Source organism: Equus quagga, chromosome 17 (assembly GCF_021613505.1).
Source record: "Equus quagga isolate Etosha38 chromosome 17, UCLA_HA_Equagga_1.0, whole genome shotgun sequence".
Taxonomy (NCBI): Eukaryota; Metazoa; Chordata; class Mammalia; order Perissodactyla; family Equidae; genus Equus; species Equus quagga.
In genome coordinates, this window is record NC_060283.1 from 19,317,647 (window position 1) to 19,334,509 (window position 16,863).

General features: G+C 33.5%; 1 protein-coding gene and 1 pseudogene across 1 annotated transcript; both read right to left on the reverse strand.

Moving 5' to 3' along the window:
- Positions 1-2,224: 2,224 nt before the first annotated feature.
- Positions 2,225-4,450, reverse strand: LOC124228560 (olfactory receptor 8K3-like; annotated as a pseudogene).
- A 10,558-nt stretch (positions 4,451-15,008) lies between these two features.
- On the reverse strand, positions 15,009-15,959 carry LOC124229461 (olfactory receptor 8K3-like). Its single transcript, XM_046644671.1, has one exon. The coding sequence runs from the start codon at positions 15,957-15,959 to the stop codon at positions 15,009-15,011; it is 951 nt and encodes a 316-aa protein (XP_046500627.1).
- Between the last annotated feature and the right edge of the window lie 904 nt (positions 15,960-16,863).

Consider the following 16,863-nt stretch of genomic DNA (forward strand, 5'->3'; position numbering starts at 1 on the left):
CAAATCTATACTAATCAAAACAGCATGGTAATGGTACAAAAACATACACATAGATCAATGGAACAGAATTGAAAACCCAGAAATGAAGCCACACATCTATGGACAGCTAATCTTCAACAAAGGATCTACGAACATACAATGGAGAAAGGAAAGTCTCTTCAGTAAATGGTGTTGGGAAAACTGGACAGCCATATGCAAATGAATGAAAGTAGACCATTATCTTATTCCAGTCATAAAAATAAACTCAAAATTGATCAGAGTTGAAGATAAGACCTGAAACCACAAAACTTCTAGAAGAAAATATAGGCAGTATACTCTTTGACATCAGTCTTAAAAGGGTCTTTTTGAACATTGTGTCTTCTCAGATAAGGGAAACAAAAGAAAACTAAACAGTGGGACTTCATCAGACTAAAGAGCTTCTACATCAAGAGAAGCCAGAATTGAAACGAAAAGAAAACCCACCAACTGGGAAAAAATATTTGCAAATCATATATCCAAGAAGCGGCTAATCTCCTTAATATATAAAGAACTCACACTACTTAACAACAAAAAAATAAACAATCTGGTCAAAAAAATGTACAGAGGACATGGACAGACATTTCTCCAAAGAAGGTATATAGATGGCCAATAGGCACATGAAAAGATGTTCAACATCACTGATCATCAGTGAAATGCAAATCAAAACTATACTAAAATATCACCTTACACTCATTAGAATGGCTATAATAACCAAGACAAAAAATAACAGATATTGGAGAGGTTGTGGGAAAAAGGGAAACTTCATACACTGGGAATGCAACCTGGTGCAGCCAAAATGGAAAACAGTATGGAGAATTCTCAAAAAAGTAAAAATGGAAACTATATGATCCAACTATCCTACTATAGGGTACCTATCTGAAGAACTTGAAAGCAACAATTCAAAGAGACTTAAGCACCCCTATTTTCATTGCAGCAGTATTCACAATAGCCAAGACATGGAAGAAACCTAAGTGCCCATCGACCGATGATTGGATAAAGAAGATATGGTATATATATACAATGGAATACTACTCAGCGATAATAAATGACAAAATTGTCCCATTTGCAACAATATGGATGGACTTGAAGTTATTATGTTAAGGGAAATAAGCCAGACAGAGAAAGACAAACACTGTGTGATTTCACTCATATGTGCAAGATAAATGACCACATGGACAAAGAAAACTATTTAGTGGTTACCAGAGGGAAAGGGGAGGAAGGGTGTGCACAAAGAGTGAAGGGGCACACCTGTATGGTGACTGACAGATAATAAAGTACAACTGAAATTTCACAATGTTGTAAACTATCATAACCTCAAGAAAAAGAAAAAAATTAAAAGAAGGAGGAAATTCAGTAGTCAAAAAAATTTTAGTCAGTACCAGTTTCTGATTTTTAAATTTTTATTTCCTATGGAAACTATAAAACTTTCTGAAATAACATGTATCTACTGAATAAGGAAAGAAAGAAAAACGTTTAAAATGAATGAAATATATTATTGATATTATTGTAAATCTCAAAACATTTTGTTCTATCTTTGGTTAATTACTTGAGGGACTATCAAAAGGAACATCAAGACATTTTAGTAGTGGAATATTTAATTATGTTTAGTCAGTTTATTTTTTCAAATCTCAATAGTAGAGACTTGTACTTTCTTCTGTTATAAAAGTCATAATTATTCACTGAAGATATTTTTGGGATGACAGATAAGCAAAAATATTAAATTAAACATTTCAATATTAGCAGCCATCAACATCTAGTAACGCATTTCACTGTTTCTCTCTTCAACACTAATTTTCCAGTAAAGAAACATAATTTCTTATATATATGTATGCATGGTTAATACTTACATATACAATTTTTCCCAATAATTAAAAAAAATCTACTGTATGAACTTTTTAGAAATATTTGTCCTCACATGACAATATATATATTTTTATTTGAATGAAATAATTTTATTTAAACTTGACTGACTACATAGAAAATTTTATTCCTCGACAGTGGACTAAGAAACAATAAGGTCCATCTTTGATGTAAATAAAGTCCCATGAATCTTAAAATTACTTAAAATAAACAAAAAAATTGGAGGATTTTAGGGAGGGTTAGGAGAACATTTTTCCATAAGACACAACGTGTATATAAATCGCTGCGTATCATATCACACTTTCACTATAAATACCGCATAGACAAACTCATGGATTATCTCCTTTTACATCCTAAAAGTGGAATTATCAAAACTATGTTGTCAAACAATGGATCCTATTCAAAATGTAAAACACACCTATGTGAATCAAATTTGAGGAAAGTCACAAGCATGAGAGACAGGCAACCAATCCAATTCATCAAAAAGTAGATCACTTACATAAAGATTTAAAAACATTTGGAGCATGACTTTTAAACAAGAATTACTGTTTTTTAGAGAAATGGGAAAAAGTAACAATCCATAACATAAAAATAAGCATTTAAGACTCAAGACCAAGCCGTAAAGAACTGGAAGCTTACATGGGAAAACTCAAGAAATTATTCCTAACTGATATCCTATGTTATAGACAAATGGACTGATTTAGACAAAATTAGACACAGTGCAGCCCTTCTGAGTTGCTGAAAAGCCAAGTATGTTGAGTTAGTAAACTCTGTAGGGCACATATGTGAACTAATGGCAATGCTAAGAAAATAACAGTACCCTAAAATCCCCACACAGAATGGGAGAACATGAGCAATTTCAGGTGACTGTTGACATCAAGTCATTGCACTACCATCAGTTTCTTTGCAACCATAAACACGTTTGATCTTAACAGACCACATAGAGTAATACGAAAGCTAAAACAGAAGAAATGTGCTTGCCCAAACCACACACATGCACAAACACGCAATGAGAAAATAGAAAGTTTATTTAAAAGGTTGAGGATAACACAAGTTAGTTGAACTTCTCTTCCGTATCTACTATTCTTCCTCACTCCCACACAGCATACCCACTCTGCTTGCCTGCACTTCTGTACCATAGTCCCTAACCCATTCTGCTGTACTATAAAATCTAGTTAGTTATTGTGTTTATATTTCATCTCTCCCCCACAAGGAAAGCAAAAATGTGTATTATTTTGTTCACTAATGTTTTACAGCACTTAGAAGTGTGACTTACACATAAAAGGCAATTTCTAAATACATGAAGAACTTATTTATATTTGGTTTTTCTTCTTAAGGCACACATAAGAAGGCTTAAGGTCATAACCTAATGCATGGAAATCACATTAGACAGAGAACTATTTTTTTTTAAAAGATTTTATTTTTTCCTTTTTCTCCCCAAAGCCCGCTGGTACACAGTTGTATATTCTTCGTTGTGGGTCCTTCTAGTTGTGTCATGTGGGACGCTGCCTCAGCGTGGTTTGATGAGCAGTGCCATGTCCGCACCCAGGATTCGAACCAACGAAACACTGGGCTGCCTGCAGCAGAGCTCGCGAACTTAACCACTCGGCCACGGGGCCAGCCCCTAGACAGAGAACTTTTAAAAAAGATATTGCAAAACTTTTTTGAGGGTTTATGTAGGGCATATTTAACATCAGTGCTCCTCAAGCTATATATCAAAGGATTTATCATGAGGATAACAACGATGTATAATATTGAAGCCACTTTTCAGTGTCAAAGGAATGACTGGGCTTGGGCTGCACATGCATAAATATCAAAGTCCCATAGAACACTGTGACCACTGTTGGGTGGGATCCACAGGTAGAAAAAGACCTGCACATACACTCAGCATAGTTCATCCTCAGAATGGCTGTGAGAATGAGCAGGTAAGACACAAGAACTATCAGAAAGGATATCAAATTAAAACTCACTAATATCAGGATAGTCATTTCAATCATGTTTTCAAGCACAGCAAAGATAACAAGGGGAGACTGTCACCGTAGAAATATTGTATGCCATTGTAGCCACAGAAGGACAAATTAACAAGCTTTATGGTGAATAACAGAGAAATAAACATGCTGTAAAGAAATGGGGTTAACACCAGCACCCAACATACCCATTGGGACATTATGTCTGTTTAGAGCAGAAGGTTACAGATGGCCACATAGCAGTCATAGGATATTGCTGATGGTATAAAAAGTTCACTAATAATAAACACTAGACAGAAAGCCAGCTGTGCTGCACAAAAATAGTAGGATATTGTATTTTGACCCACAACAAAATTTTCTAATATTTTGGGTCCCACAGTTGTTGAACAACCAAGATCCATAAAAGCCAGGCATCAGAGGAGGAAGTACATGGGTGTTTGTAGCCTGGAGTCCATCTTGATGAGCATGACAATGGCTAAATTGCTCATCAACAAAATCACATAGATGGTGAGAAACAGCTCAAATAATGGAGGCTGCACCTCAGGGTGGTCTGCGATTCTTATGAGAATGAATTTGTTCAGCACTGTCAGATTGTGTTTTTCCATCCAGGTTGACTATAAAACCTATTCTGGATAGAGACATCAGCATAGTCAACAGCTTTCATGTAGTATAATCTGGTAATTTTTGAGTATACATAGTTGTGATAAAGTAAATCAAAAATTTCCCATTTTGACTCTAATAAAATAATCTACCTCCCACAGATAAGACATACATATTTAGTAATAGAAACAGAGAGAGAAGTATAACTAGAGTTGGAGATACAGAGATATTTGTGGTTTTCCATTGGGGAAATGTTGCTCCCCCCAAAATACATTCTGATCGTATTTGGAAGCAGTTTGGTTGCCACATGTGGAGGAAGGGTGCTACTTACATCTAACGGGTAGAGTTCAAAGGTATTGCTAATTATCCTGCTATATTTTGGTAACCCCCAACAACAAAGAATTATGCAGGCCAAAATGCTACTAGGGCCAAGACTGGCAAACCCTGGTATATGAATGGATATAGACGTAGATAAATATAAACAGAGATGAGGGCAGCAAAAATGGCAAAAATTTGGGGCATTACATTTGTAGGTGTTTGTTAAAATTTTCTGTTTGTCTTTTATACGAGGACAAATACATAATTACATTTACCAAGTTATAATCACATAATATGACAATGCATATGTTAACTACATAATAGAATTTGAGAAATCAAGATTTCAACTAAGTGTGGACACATTTACAAAGCCCTACTTTAAAACATATTTCTATGAAAGTTGTTGTTCCTACAGGTAGTACAGGATGAAACAATTAACCCACAACTCATATTGGACGGAGGTGTATAAATAAGGCAACGGTAAAGAATCAGAGTAGAGATTGTTTGTCTTTACACAGGGAAATATACATAGGTAGATATAGTCTCTGCTATGCCTATATTTGTGGTGTATCCAAAGAAGTACTTTGGGCAAATGAACTAAGATTTCTTAATCTCTATACACATCAGCAAAATCAACTGTTTCTTGCAAGGTTTTGGGGAAGATAAGTGAGAATGAAATGTTTTAAAGTGTTCATGGTACCTGGAAATGGCCCTCAAATATCAATATATATGGGTTATTTTGTGTGTCTATTTGTATTTGTTTAAGTGGAGACAGTATGTTACCTGAAATGGCATGTCCTCTTCCTAATCAGACATTAAGGTGTGATGGAGGCTCTGTGTAGTGAAATAGATTCTTTAATGTTTTGCTTTGGCCCCACCTCCAACTGGAAGTGGTGACTTGCAAATGACATTAATCCTTCCAATGATATTGGTAAATTTGGGAAACATATGGCACATTTGAAACAGAAATGTCAAGGATTATAAAAATACTGATATAATCCTTTTAATTTAGAGGTATGTATGGTTTTGATTTAACGTTTTGTCAGGGATCTAATGATGACTATATAGGGTAGTGTGTTATCCAGGTAAGTGTCTCCAGAGCTGTCCCTATGACCCAACTCCATGACTACACCTGGAATTTCAATGCACTATTCTTTTGGGTAACTTATCTTCTACCCTATTTAAAATATTTAATAAATATTTACTTCAAACTTAATGTACATTCTCCTCCCCAGGTTCGTTTTCATTATAACTGACATACGCTAAGCTGTTTGTAACATATTAGGTATATTTTGTCATGCAGGAACCTAGGCTAGCATGAGAAAATTGAGCAACTTAAGACAAAGTGAGATCATTGATATAGGTTTTATATATGAACTTTCATAAACATTCCTTTTGGATAAAGAGTTTTTCTACAGAAAAAATTGTTTAAAATCTCTATATTTTACAACATCATACTGGCAAGATAAAATACACAAATATGTGTATGGATTCCACGAGGTTATTTTAAGTCTGTCTGCACATTAAGTCCACATACAACTCCTCCATAGTATGATATAGCATTTTTTTTTTTTTTTGAGGAAGATTAGCCCTGAGCTAACTGCTGCCAATCCTTCTCTTTTTTCTGAGGAAGACTGGCCCTGAGGTAACATCCGTGCCCACCTTCCTCTACTTTATATGTGGGATGCCTGCCACAGCATGGCTTGCCAAGCAGTGCCATGTCCGCACCTGGGATCCGAACTGGGGAACCCTGGGCTGCCGAGAAGCGGAACATGTGCCCTTAATGCTGCGCCACTGTGCCAGCCCCTAATATAGTATTTAACGCAGACATAAATAAGTATAATGAAATAAAGCTGCATATAGATACCCCTATGACCCTCCAATTAAAAAAAATACTAGAGTAATACCAGAGTAAAATGAGGATGGCAGACTAAGGTAAAAGAATTAGTGGTTGAAAAAATTATTCCTATGCTTCCTTAAAAAATTAAGAAATAAAGAGATTTGACCCTGGCTATAAGGAAAATGGCAGTTAGGAGTCCATGAGTAAGCTCTAAAAAAACCCAACAGAAAAATACAGCATATACAACATTAAATTATAAATGCATTTACAGGAAATCCACACTTTCTCACATAAAGCATTGCATATAAGGTTGTGAGCTTCTGATATCATATCCTATCTCCATGTAAACACTTTTCTATGTCAGAAATACTGAACTAGTGTTAGGAAATAAATTTTTAAATCGATGGTATGAGAAGCAATATAAATCTTGTTTAAGTACAATGACAAAAAGCTAAAGAAAACAAATCACATTGCTGATTTCTTAGATAGGACTTTCTCTCACCAGCTTTACTGCTTCACACCCCTTGGATGGCTACTGATAAAAGGAAAGTTATAAGTGCTGACAAGGGTGTGGAGAGATTAGAACATTTGTACATTGTTGTTGGGAGTGTAAAATGGTATAGCAACTATGAAAACTATTTTATGGTTACTCAATTAGTTTACCATAGAATTATTATTATGACCTAGCAATTCTACTCCTAGATCTATCCCCAAAAGTATTAGAAACCACAGGTGCTCATAAAACCTTGTAGGTAAAGGTTCACATCAGCATTATGTATAATAATCAAAAGGTAGAAACAACCCAAATGTCCATCAACTGATGAATGGATATCAAATGTGGGATACCCATACAATGGAATATTAATAAGCTATAAAAGGACAGAAGTATTGATACATGCTACAACATAAATGAGGGTTTAAAACATTATGTAACTGAAAGAAGCCAAATATAAAAAGCTACATATTGTAAAATCCCATTATATGAAATATTCAGAATAGGCAAATCCGTAGAGACAGAAATCAGATTAGTTTGGCTTGTTCAGGAACATTGAGTTAATAATCAAGAGACAATAGATTTAGGGACAGAATTTTAGTGGATCAAAAAACATTATAAATCTCATCTGACTGAAAAAATGAGATGTTGAAAAACTGCTTTTTTCTAAATCCAGGCAGGTAAATACCAGTCTCCCTCTATGTGAGAAAAGATTTGAGATATTTCTCTCACTATCTTTAGAGTTCTATTTAAAGCACTAAACTATTTTTTTACATATTTATATTTACATTATTTTATATGATTATTGAAGATTACCTGGTTCTGATATTTTAAATCTTTTTTTCCCCACTCAAGACTCTCAAAGCTTGTAAAAAATAAAATGGACAGAGGTTAGCATTGGAGCGTCACTAAGAAACTACCCGAAGTATATACGTTAGAGAAGTTAAATTATTCCCCAGCCTTGCCCTCTTCCCCCTGCCAAATCCAGCTTTCAGCACTAAAATAAGTGACAATATATGTATTCTACAATGAGATCAGTAAAATACACATGTAAATAGATATATTTAAACATCAAAATTATTTTGGAGTGGGAATAGAGAGTTTTAGAAAGATCTATTAAATAAACAAGGAGTGGAAAAGACACCTTAATTTTAGGTAAAATATACATTCCTGTTTTATAATTTTGCAAAGACTCTTTGTTTAAATCTGTGTTTTTGCAGATTTTAATCTTAGTTCCAGTCTCTATTAATGTGCATTTGATCTTTCAAGGGACAAATTGATGACGTTGCAAAGACTCTTCCAAGACTTGCAAGGAAAGAGGGAGAGCAGTCCTCTTACTAATCAGACATGAGGTGTGATGGAGGCTCTGTGTAGTGAAATAGATGCTTTAACATTTTGCTTTGGCCCCACCTCCAACTGAAAGTGGTGACTTGAAAATGACATTGATCCTTTCAATGGTATTGGTAAAGTTGGGAAACATATGGCACACTTGAAACAGACAAATTTCAAGGATTATAAAAATACCAATATAATCCTTTTAATTTAGAGGTAACTGGAAAATTGTATGGAAATCTGTTATCAGTTGAGGTTAAAAATTCTAAAACACGGCTGATTAACTACAAATAAAAATATCACATTTGACATCTTGATTGAGGGTCCAAGGGAAAGAAAATAATCATGACAATGTTAAGGTCTTGGAGGTTCAGTTTCTTAACAACACCAACGCCCTTTTCAGAGGCTGCATTTTTTCACTATTAAAACAATACCAAATAACTGCATCAAAGTAATAAATATCTAGCTTTCATAAAAAATCATAATGGAGATGTTTACAACATTATACTAGCCCAGAAACTTCAGTTATCAAAGCAGATTGTTAAAGCTGTGGCTAAATCACCAAGGTAGGGTATCAGAGATAAAAGTTTAAACGTGAGATGGGGCCATCAAGAGTCGCTGGATCTCTGAGTCAGATGCAGAGACAGGTGCAATCTGTTCACCTCTAACGAACCCGTCTGTGCTCCCTCTGTGTTCCTAACATAACCCAATAAGAACAATTTATGTGTTTCTTTCCTCCTTTGAGATCCTCCCTGAGGGAAAAGGATACAATTTGTTAATTATATCAAACTTATTTGAAGGTTTCAAACAAAGCCAGTGGGATATCTGCTAGCTATACAACACATCTTTATATTTCCATACAGATGAAGTTATGTTATATACCTTTCCAAGTTTCTCTTTGTTAATTCTTTCCTACTGCTACCTGGAGATCTGGAATCAAAACATTGTATCTGTAGGACAGGTGTTTTAGTTTTACTTGCAACCCTTAATCATCTCCTTTTAATACAGTGGCTTTTTATGACTTTATGGCTGAGGACATAATGGAGAAATGTTTGAACCATGCTATGGCATTGTTTTGAAAATTCACAAGGGGAAATAATATCTATGTGTAGCTGTTTTCTCCTTTGTGGTATCTTATCATTGAATAATAGTGTACATATTAACAAATGCATTCATCATGAATAAATTCTTACAAACTAACCACATTGTATAATCAGAATCCAAATTAAACACTGCAACAACAAAAATAAAATAAAATAAAATATTATCAGGACCCCAGAAGAATCCTTCAATAAATTTTCTACCATAAACTGTCCCATTACACACGCACACACACCTGCCCACCCACACAAATCAATAACTACTATTCTGACTTCTAACAGCCTAGATTATATTCAAGTATTTTTGTTACTTTAAATAGAAGTAATCCCATACATGTTGGGTTTTTTTTTTTTTTGTGCCTGGGTTCTTTCACCTACTATATTGTTATAGGTAGTTCTAGATTGCTCGTTCTCATTTTTGTGTACAATTCCATTTTATGAATGTACCACAAATTAGTTATCCATTATTCTATTGTTGAGTATTATAATTGGTTCCAATTTGGAGGTTTGATAACTAGTGATACTGTAAGCATTCTAATCCAAGTGATATTTTGATGACCATAAAACTTTTTGTTCACATTTTTGGGTCTTTATAAAATAATAAAAATTGGCTTTTGTCATGTACTTATTAGAGATGATCATTTATAATTTATAAAAACTGATGGTTACAAAAATTTCCTGACAGTGGTAATTAAAAACAGTTACTCTTACACCCGTCGTCACCATGTCCACACCAATATTCAATCTAGATTGGTTTAATCTTGAATGTATTTCTATTTGGGTGTATTCCTTGCCCTGAAATTGCTAAGTCATGGGATATGCATATTCACCATTAGTAAATACTGCCAAGTAAACTTCCAGAGTGCTTATATCAATATGCATTCATACTAGCCGTGGAAACTAGATATGATTGTTTAATACCTTTGTCAAGATTTAGTATTTTCTATTATTTTCTTTCTAGCCGTTCTGGATGCCATCTATGAGTATTATTTTGGTTTTAGATTGCATTATCCTAATGCTGAATGAAATTGAGAAACTTTTCATATATTTAATGGCTATTTAGATATTTTATTTTGAAAAGTGCTTGTTCATGTCTTTTGTCATTTTTGCATTGTATTTCATGTCAACTACCAATTAATTTGTAACAGTTGTTTTTGTATTTTGCATGAGTCCTCTAACAATACGTCTGATTATTGTAGGTCTGATAAAAATATCCTCTCTCACTATGAGAGTTTCCCTTTTCACATTATTAATTTTGAGGAACAGAATTTCTTAATATAGTTCAATTAATCTTTGTAAATCTTATGTATTTATTGCTTTGTGTGTTCCGTTTAAATATTTGTACAAGTTCCAATATCACAAAAATGTCCCACTATGTTTTCCTCTAAAATGTTTATAGTTTGCGTTTCATATTTAGAATGTTTATCCAGGTAGAATTCATTCTGTATAGGGTATGGGTTGATATCCAGATTCCTTTTTTCCCTCAAAATAAATATACAAGTTACCTAATAGCATTTATTGAAAAGATCATTTTTTCTCTTTTGGAAAATAGTTACACTTCTATCATAAGTTAGGTAACAGTATATATGTGCATCTGTTTGTGGAGTCACTATTCTATTCCATTGATCAGTCTGTCTGTCCTCAGGAAAATGTTTTAATTATATAGGTTTATAATAGACCAAGATGCCTGATAACATAACTCCTGAAAGTTTATTCTCTTTCTTCAAAAATTGTCTTTGCTGTTTTTGGTGTTTTGCCTTTCTGAACTAATTTTACACTCAGCTTCCAAAGTTCTAAAAGGAAGAAAGACATAAAAGATGGAAGGAAGAAAGGGAGAGAGCAAGGGAAAGAGGAAGCTATACAGCAATCTAAAGATATTAAACTTTATTACAATATTAAACTTTCCATTCCATGTACATATTTGGTACAAATTTTCATTGATTTATCTTTTTTAAACTCCTTGTTAAATATTTATACCTATCTTTACTGAGGTCTTAGATTTTTTGATTGAGGTCATGATAGTTTCTGACATTTTGAAACTTCAGCTGTACATTATTATTTGTCAGTCACTCTATAGGTTTGCCCCTTCACCCTTTGTGCACACCTCCCGCCCCTCTTCCCCCTGCTAGTTGCTAAATAGTTCTCTTTGTCCGTGTGTTTGTTTATCTTGGACACATGTTTGAAATCATAGAGTGTTTGTCTTTCTCTGTCTGGCTTCTTTCGCTTACCATAATACCATCAAGGTCAATCCATGTTGTTGTGAATGGACAATTTTGTCATTTTCTATGGCTGCATAGTATTCCATTGTGTATATATATATATATATATACCATACCTTGTTTATCCAGTCATCAGTTGATGGGCACTTGGGTTGCTTCCACATCTTGGCTATTGTGAATAATGCTGCAATGAACACAGGGTGCATAAGTCTCTTTGAATTGCTGATTTGTTAAATTCTTTTATTAGATTTATTCCTAAACTAGGTTTCTTTTTTAATGCTGTTGTTTGATAAACTTTATACTTCAATTTCATTTTCTAATTGTTGTGGGTAGGATGTAGAAATAAAGTTGATTTTTCTAAACATATTTTGTATTGGCAAATTTGCTAAATTCACTTATTTCTAATAAGTTATTTATAGGATTTTTCTATATGGTTAATAATAACTTTTACCAAAAAAATTAAAAATGCCAGTTTGTGATTTGCTATCTTTATATCTTTTATTACTTTTCTTATCATAGTGAACCAGCTACAATGTCCAATACATACTGAATATAAACGGTGAGACTGGGTCTCTTAGTCTTGTGGCCGGTTTCAGAAAGAAAGCTTCAGTCTTTCACTATTACAAGATTTATGTAGTTTTTTTTAAATGTAATGATATGTATCCATCAGTTTAATATCATACAGAGCATTTCACTGCTCTAGAAATCCTCCATGCTCAACTTATTCATCCTTCCCGTATATGTAGGATTTTTATAGATATCATTGATAACATTGCTTTCATCTATTCTGCTCTACTGAACAGTTTATTACAAACTAGTGTTGAATTTTATCATAAATCTATTTCAGTTTTTCTTTTAAGTTACAACAATATTAATTTATGTAATTGGTTTTCAGATATGAAGTCCACCTTGCATTCTTGCTTATATGCATTACTCTAACTGTATCAAATATTCAAAACCAAAATGTATAACATATAAAGTGCCCTTATCTTATAAGTACAGCTCAGTATCATTTATATTTTTATATATGGACGTAGTTTTTGCAGAGTGTGATGTCTCTCACTTAAGATTATATCCATTCATCTTCTTCTCCTTTCTCCTCCGCCTTCTCCTCCTCCCCCTCGCTTTTCTTCTTGCATTGCTGTATAGAATACATTTTTTGAAAATGCCATTATATATTCACCCATTCTACCCTTAATAAGCATTAACATTTATAATAATAACATTTGCTGAAAACATTCTTATCCTCCAGTGGACATAATTACTCCAGAATGAAAGTGCTGCATCACAGAGGACACAAGTACTAAATTTAATATTTATCAACCTTTTTTCCCCAAAGTTTTTATAGCAATACATACTCCCTCAAGCAAGTAAAAGATTTTTAGTTTCTCCGCATTCTAACCAACAATTTGAATTGTTGTTCAAACACACTTTTGAATTTGAGCCAACCTGGTTGGTGTGTAGTGATAACACAGTATAGTCTTAACTTGCATTTACCTAATTTAAATGATTTTTGAACACTTTTTTTGTACTTTATTTTTGGCTGTTTTGATATCCTCTTTTCCAAAGTATTTCTTCAGGTGTCTTGCCTTTCTTTTTCTTTTCCTAATAGGTTAACTGTCTGGTTCATACAATTTCAGGAGTTAACTAATTTGTTGTTGTTTTGGGCTTTTTCCTTCAAAATTACTGACATCAGTACATTGTAGGGTGTATGTTTTTCAAATGTATTCTCTCAGAATTTGCTTTTCACCTTCCTTTGATGCATTTTGATCAATACCAGTTTTTATTTTGGATAGAGTGCTATTCATCTAATTTTTAGTGATATTATTTTTGTACCCTGTTTAAGAAATCTTTGCATTTCCCCAGTCATGAAAATGTTATTTTCCCTTTCTTCAAGAAATGTTGTTGTTTTTGCTTTCACATGTGTTTCACAATATACCTCAATTAATTTTCGCAGATGGTGTAAATAAATGACTAAGGTTTATGCTTTACACAGGAATCCTAATCAAAATAGGTTGGTCTTCTGAGACATCCTCCTCTCCTCACCTCATTGTGTGGAGTTTTGTTTCAAATCAAGTGAAATTATAAATCCGAATCTATTTTTGAACTTTACTTTTATTTATTTTATTGACGTATCTATGCATACATGCTCTGATGATGCAATTTTTTGAATAATTGAGCTTTATTAAATGAATTAATATATGTTATTGGAAGTCCGCTGTATTCTTTCCTCTTCAAAGATATTTCCCTGCCTATTCTTGATCCTTTGAATTTTCACATGAATTTTTATATCAACTTGAATATTAAAAAAATATTATTAGAATTTTGATTATTGCCACATAAATCTATAGCAAAATTAGGAAGAACTTACCTCATTGCAATATTTATGTCTTCAACCAATGGACATAGTATATTGCTACATTTATGTCTTTCCTTGATTATTCAGTAGTGTTTTTATAGTTTCTAGCATTGAAGAAACACAAATTATTCATTAGATTTTTCCCAAAGTATTTTACAGATGTTTTTCGGTGTAATTAATGTTTTAAATTTTCATTTTTACTCATTTTTTGTAGTATATAGCAAAATAATTGATCTCTTATATGCTGACGTGATGTCCACTGACCTTGTAAAACTTTAGTTTGAAGATTCTTTTGGATTTTTAATGTACACAATATGACACTTGAAAATAATTACACTTTTATTTCTACTTCCCCAAGCATATACATGTTCACATCATAATTTAACAGAAGTCAGAGATTCCACCCACCACAAAGGAGATAGAGTTAAAACATCACTAAGTCAGATATTTTGTTGTATTCTTTATTGCTGTACATTTATGCCCAGCATGTAGAACAGTAAATGACATCTCCTGTTTGTCTGTATGCCAGGATTATGGGCACTGGTATTTAAATGACATGTGAGACACAAAGAAAATATTTTATTAAAGGACACAAGAATGCCTTTTTAAAAAAATTATCAAATGGGTGATCCATTAAGAAAGACTTCCTTCCATTGTACCATAAGCACTTGGCAATGTGAGAATAGTCATCCAGATTTCAGGCTCTTGCACTGAAACTTGAGGACAAAAATCAAAGTTGATACCAGAAAGATGATCACTACTTTAACAGCTATAAATTGAAAATAAGAAAAGCATTTATAGTTTCCCATGCTTTTTACACAATATTGCTTTCTAAATGCTTTTATATATAATAAATAGATATCTATAATCTAATTTATTGTATATACATTCTCTATTGAACTTTACATATGGAGTTTGCACAGATTTTTCCATATCCTATGCAGGGCACCTTTTACCTCTTTGTTCCTCAAGCTGTAGATCATGGGGTTCAGTGCGGGTATTACTAAGGTGTAAAATACAGAAGCCATTTTATCAGTATCAAAGGAATGACTAGACTTGGGCTGCATGTACATAAAGAACAGAGTTGCGTATAATATAATTACCACTGTCAGGTGAGATCCACAGGTGGAGAAGGCCTTGTGCCTGCCCTCAGCCGAGTTCATTTTAAGGATGGCCATGAGGATCAGTATGTAGGACACAAGGACTATTAGAAGAGATGAAACTAAATTAAATGATGAAAAGATCATTATCATCAACTCAATTTCACGTGTGCTTGAACACAGCAAAGTCAACAAGGGAAGACTGTCACAGTAGAAATGACTAATGACATTATAGCCACAGAAAGATGAAATAAAAATCTTTATAGTAGTCATCAGAGAGAGAAATGCACTGTAGAGATAGGGAACTACTACCAACACCCAACATACCTTTTGTGACATGACAACTGTGTAGAGCAGGGGGTTACAGATGGCCATGTAGCAGTCATAGGCCATTGCCGATAGAATGAAAAGTTCACTAATGATGAACAAGATGAAGGAAGTTAGCTGTGTAGCACACCAATTATAGGAGATTTTATTTTGATTAGCTATAAAATTTACCAACATTTTGGGTCCCACAGCTGTTGAATAACCAAGATCGATGAAAGCCAGGTGTCTGAGAAAGAAGTAGATGGGTGTTTGTAGCCTGAGGTCCATCTTGGTGAGGATGACCATGCCCAAGTTGCCCACCACTGAGATCATGTGGATGATGAGGAAGAGCCCAAATAATGGAGCCTGCAGCTCAGGACGATCTGTGATTCCCATGAGAATGAATTCTTTTAACACTGTTATATTTTGTTTGTCCATCCAGGCCATTATGAAAAATAACTGAGGGAAGAACCATAAGAAGAGTCATTGGATTTCAGGAGATAACATATGTTAAGCTTTTAGTATACAAAGCCATTATATGTAAGATAAATCCATATTTTTTTAGATGCAATGATTTTTTAAAAACCCATTCCCATCAAATCTAGATCCAATTTAAAAACCATTACAATATAAGACATATGGTAGTCATTTGATTTTTTGTGTCACATACTGTTTATCATTACAAGGTGCATATAGTCCCTTTATGGTTCTGTCAACAATACATTGTTAGAAAATTTTGGCCTAGAGTATGACTCCTGATATTATTTTCAAAAATGCTTTTCATTTAGAATACACAGAATTAGGTTAAAAATATCGAGTTTTAGAAAAATTATAATACAAATAAATTGTCCTCTGCTTCTTGCACCCACAACTTCGGTCCCAATCTCCAGTGAAAACCATAATTAACTCATTTAATAAACTTTGATTTACTTCTCTTCATTGTAACTCTGCAAATCTAAGTGGTATTCTCATTCCACTATCAATTTGATTTCTTAAAATCGTATTCTTATTCCATTGTGCTTTTATGAGTTTTAAACATTGTTTGACGATTTTTATGATAGAAAATAACTTAACTGTCTTGCAAATGTTCTCCACGTGCCCACTCTAAATCACATAAATACAGTGTATCTGAATCTTCAGTACTTGTGTGCTGACTTATGAGGTTTCTGATTTTTGCTATATACATATCAAGTAAGGCCTGCATCTATAATTTATTCAATCTGAGAAAGAAAAATTAGCAAGTATTCCCACATTTGCTTTAATCTTAGCACAGACATCTCTGAAATGATAAGTTTGATGCTTTAGTTTATTTTTCTAACTCATTTAAAGACAAGGAAAAAGATTAAAACAT

What these genes read in the sequence shown, in the direction of transcription:
- LOC124229461 (XM_046644671.1), bottom strand. Translation starts at nt 15,959, where the DNA reads ATGGCCTGGATGGACAAACAAAATATAACAGTGTTAAAAGAATTCATT.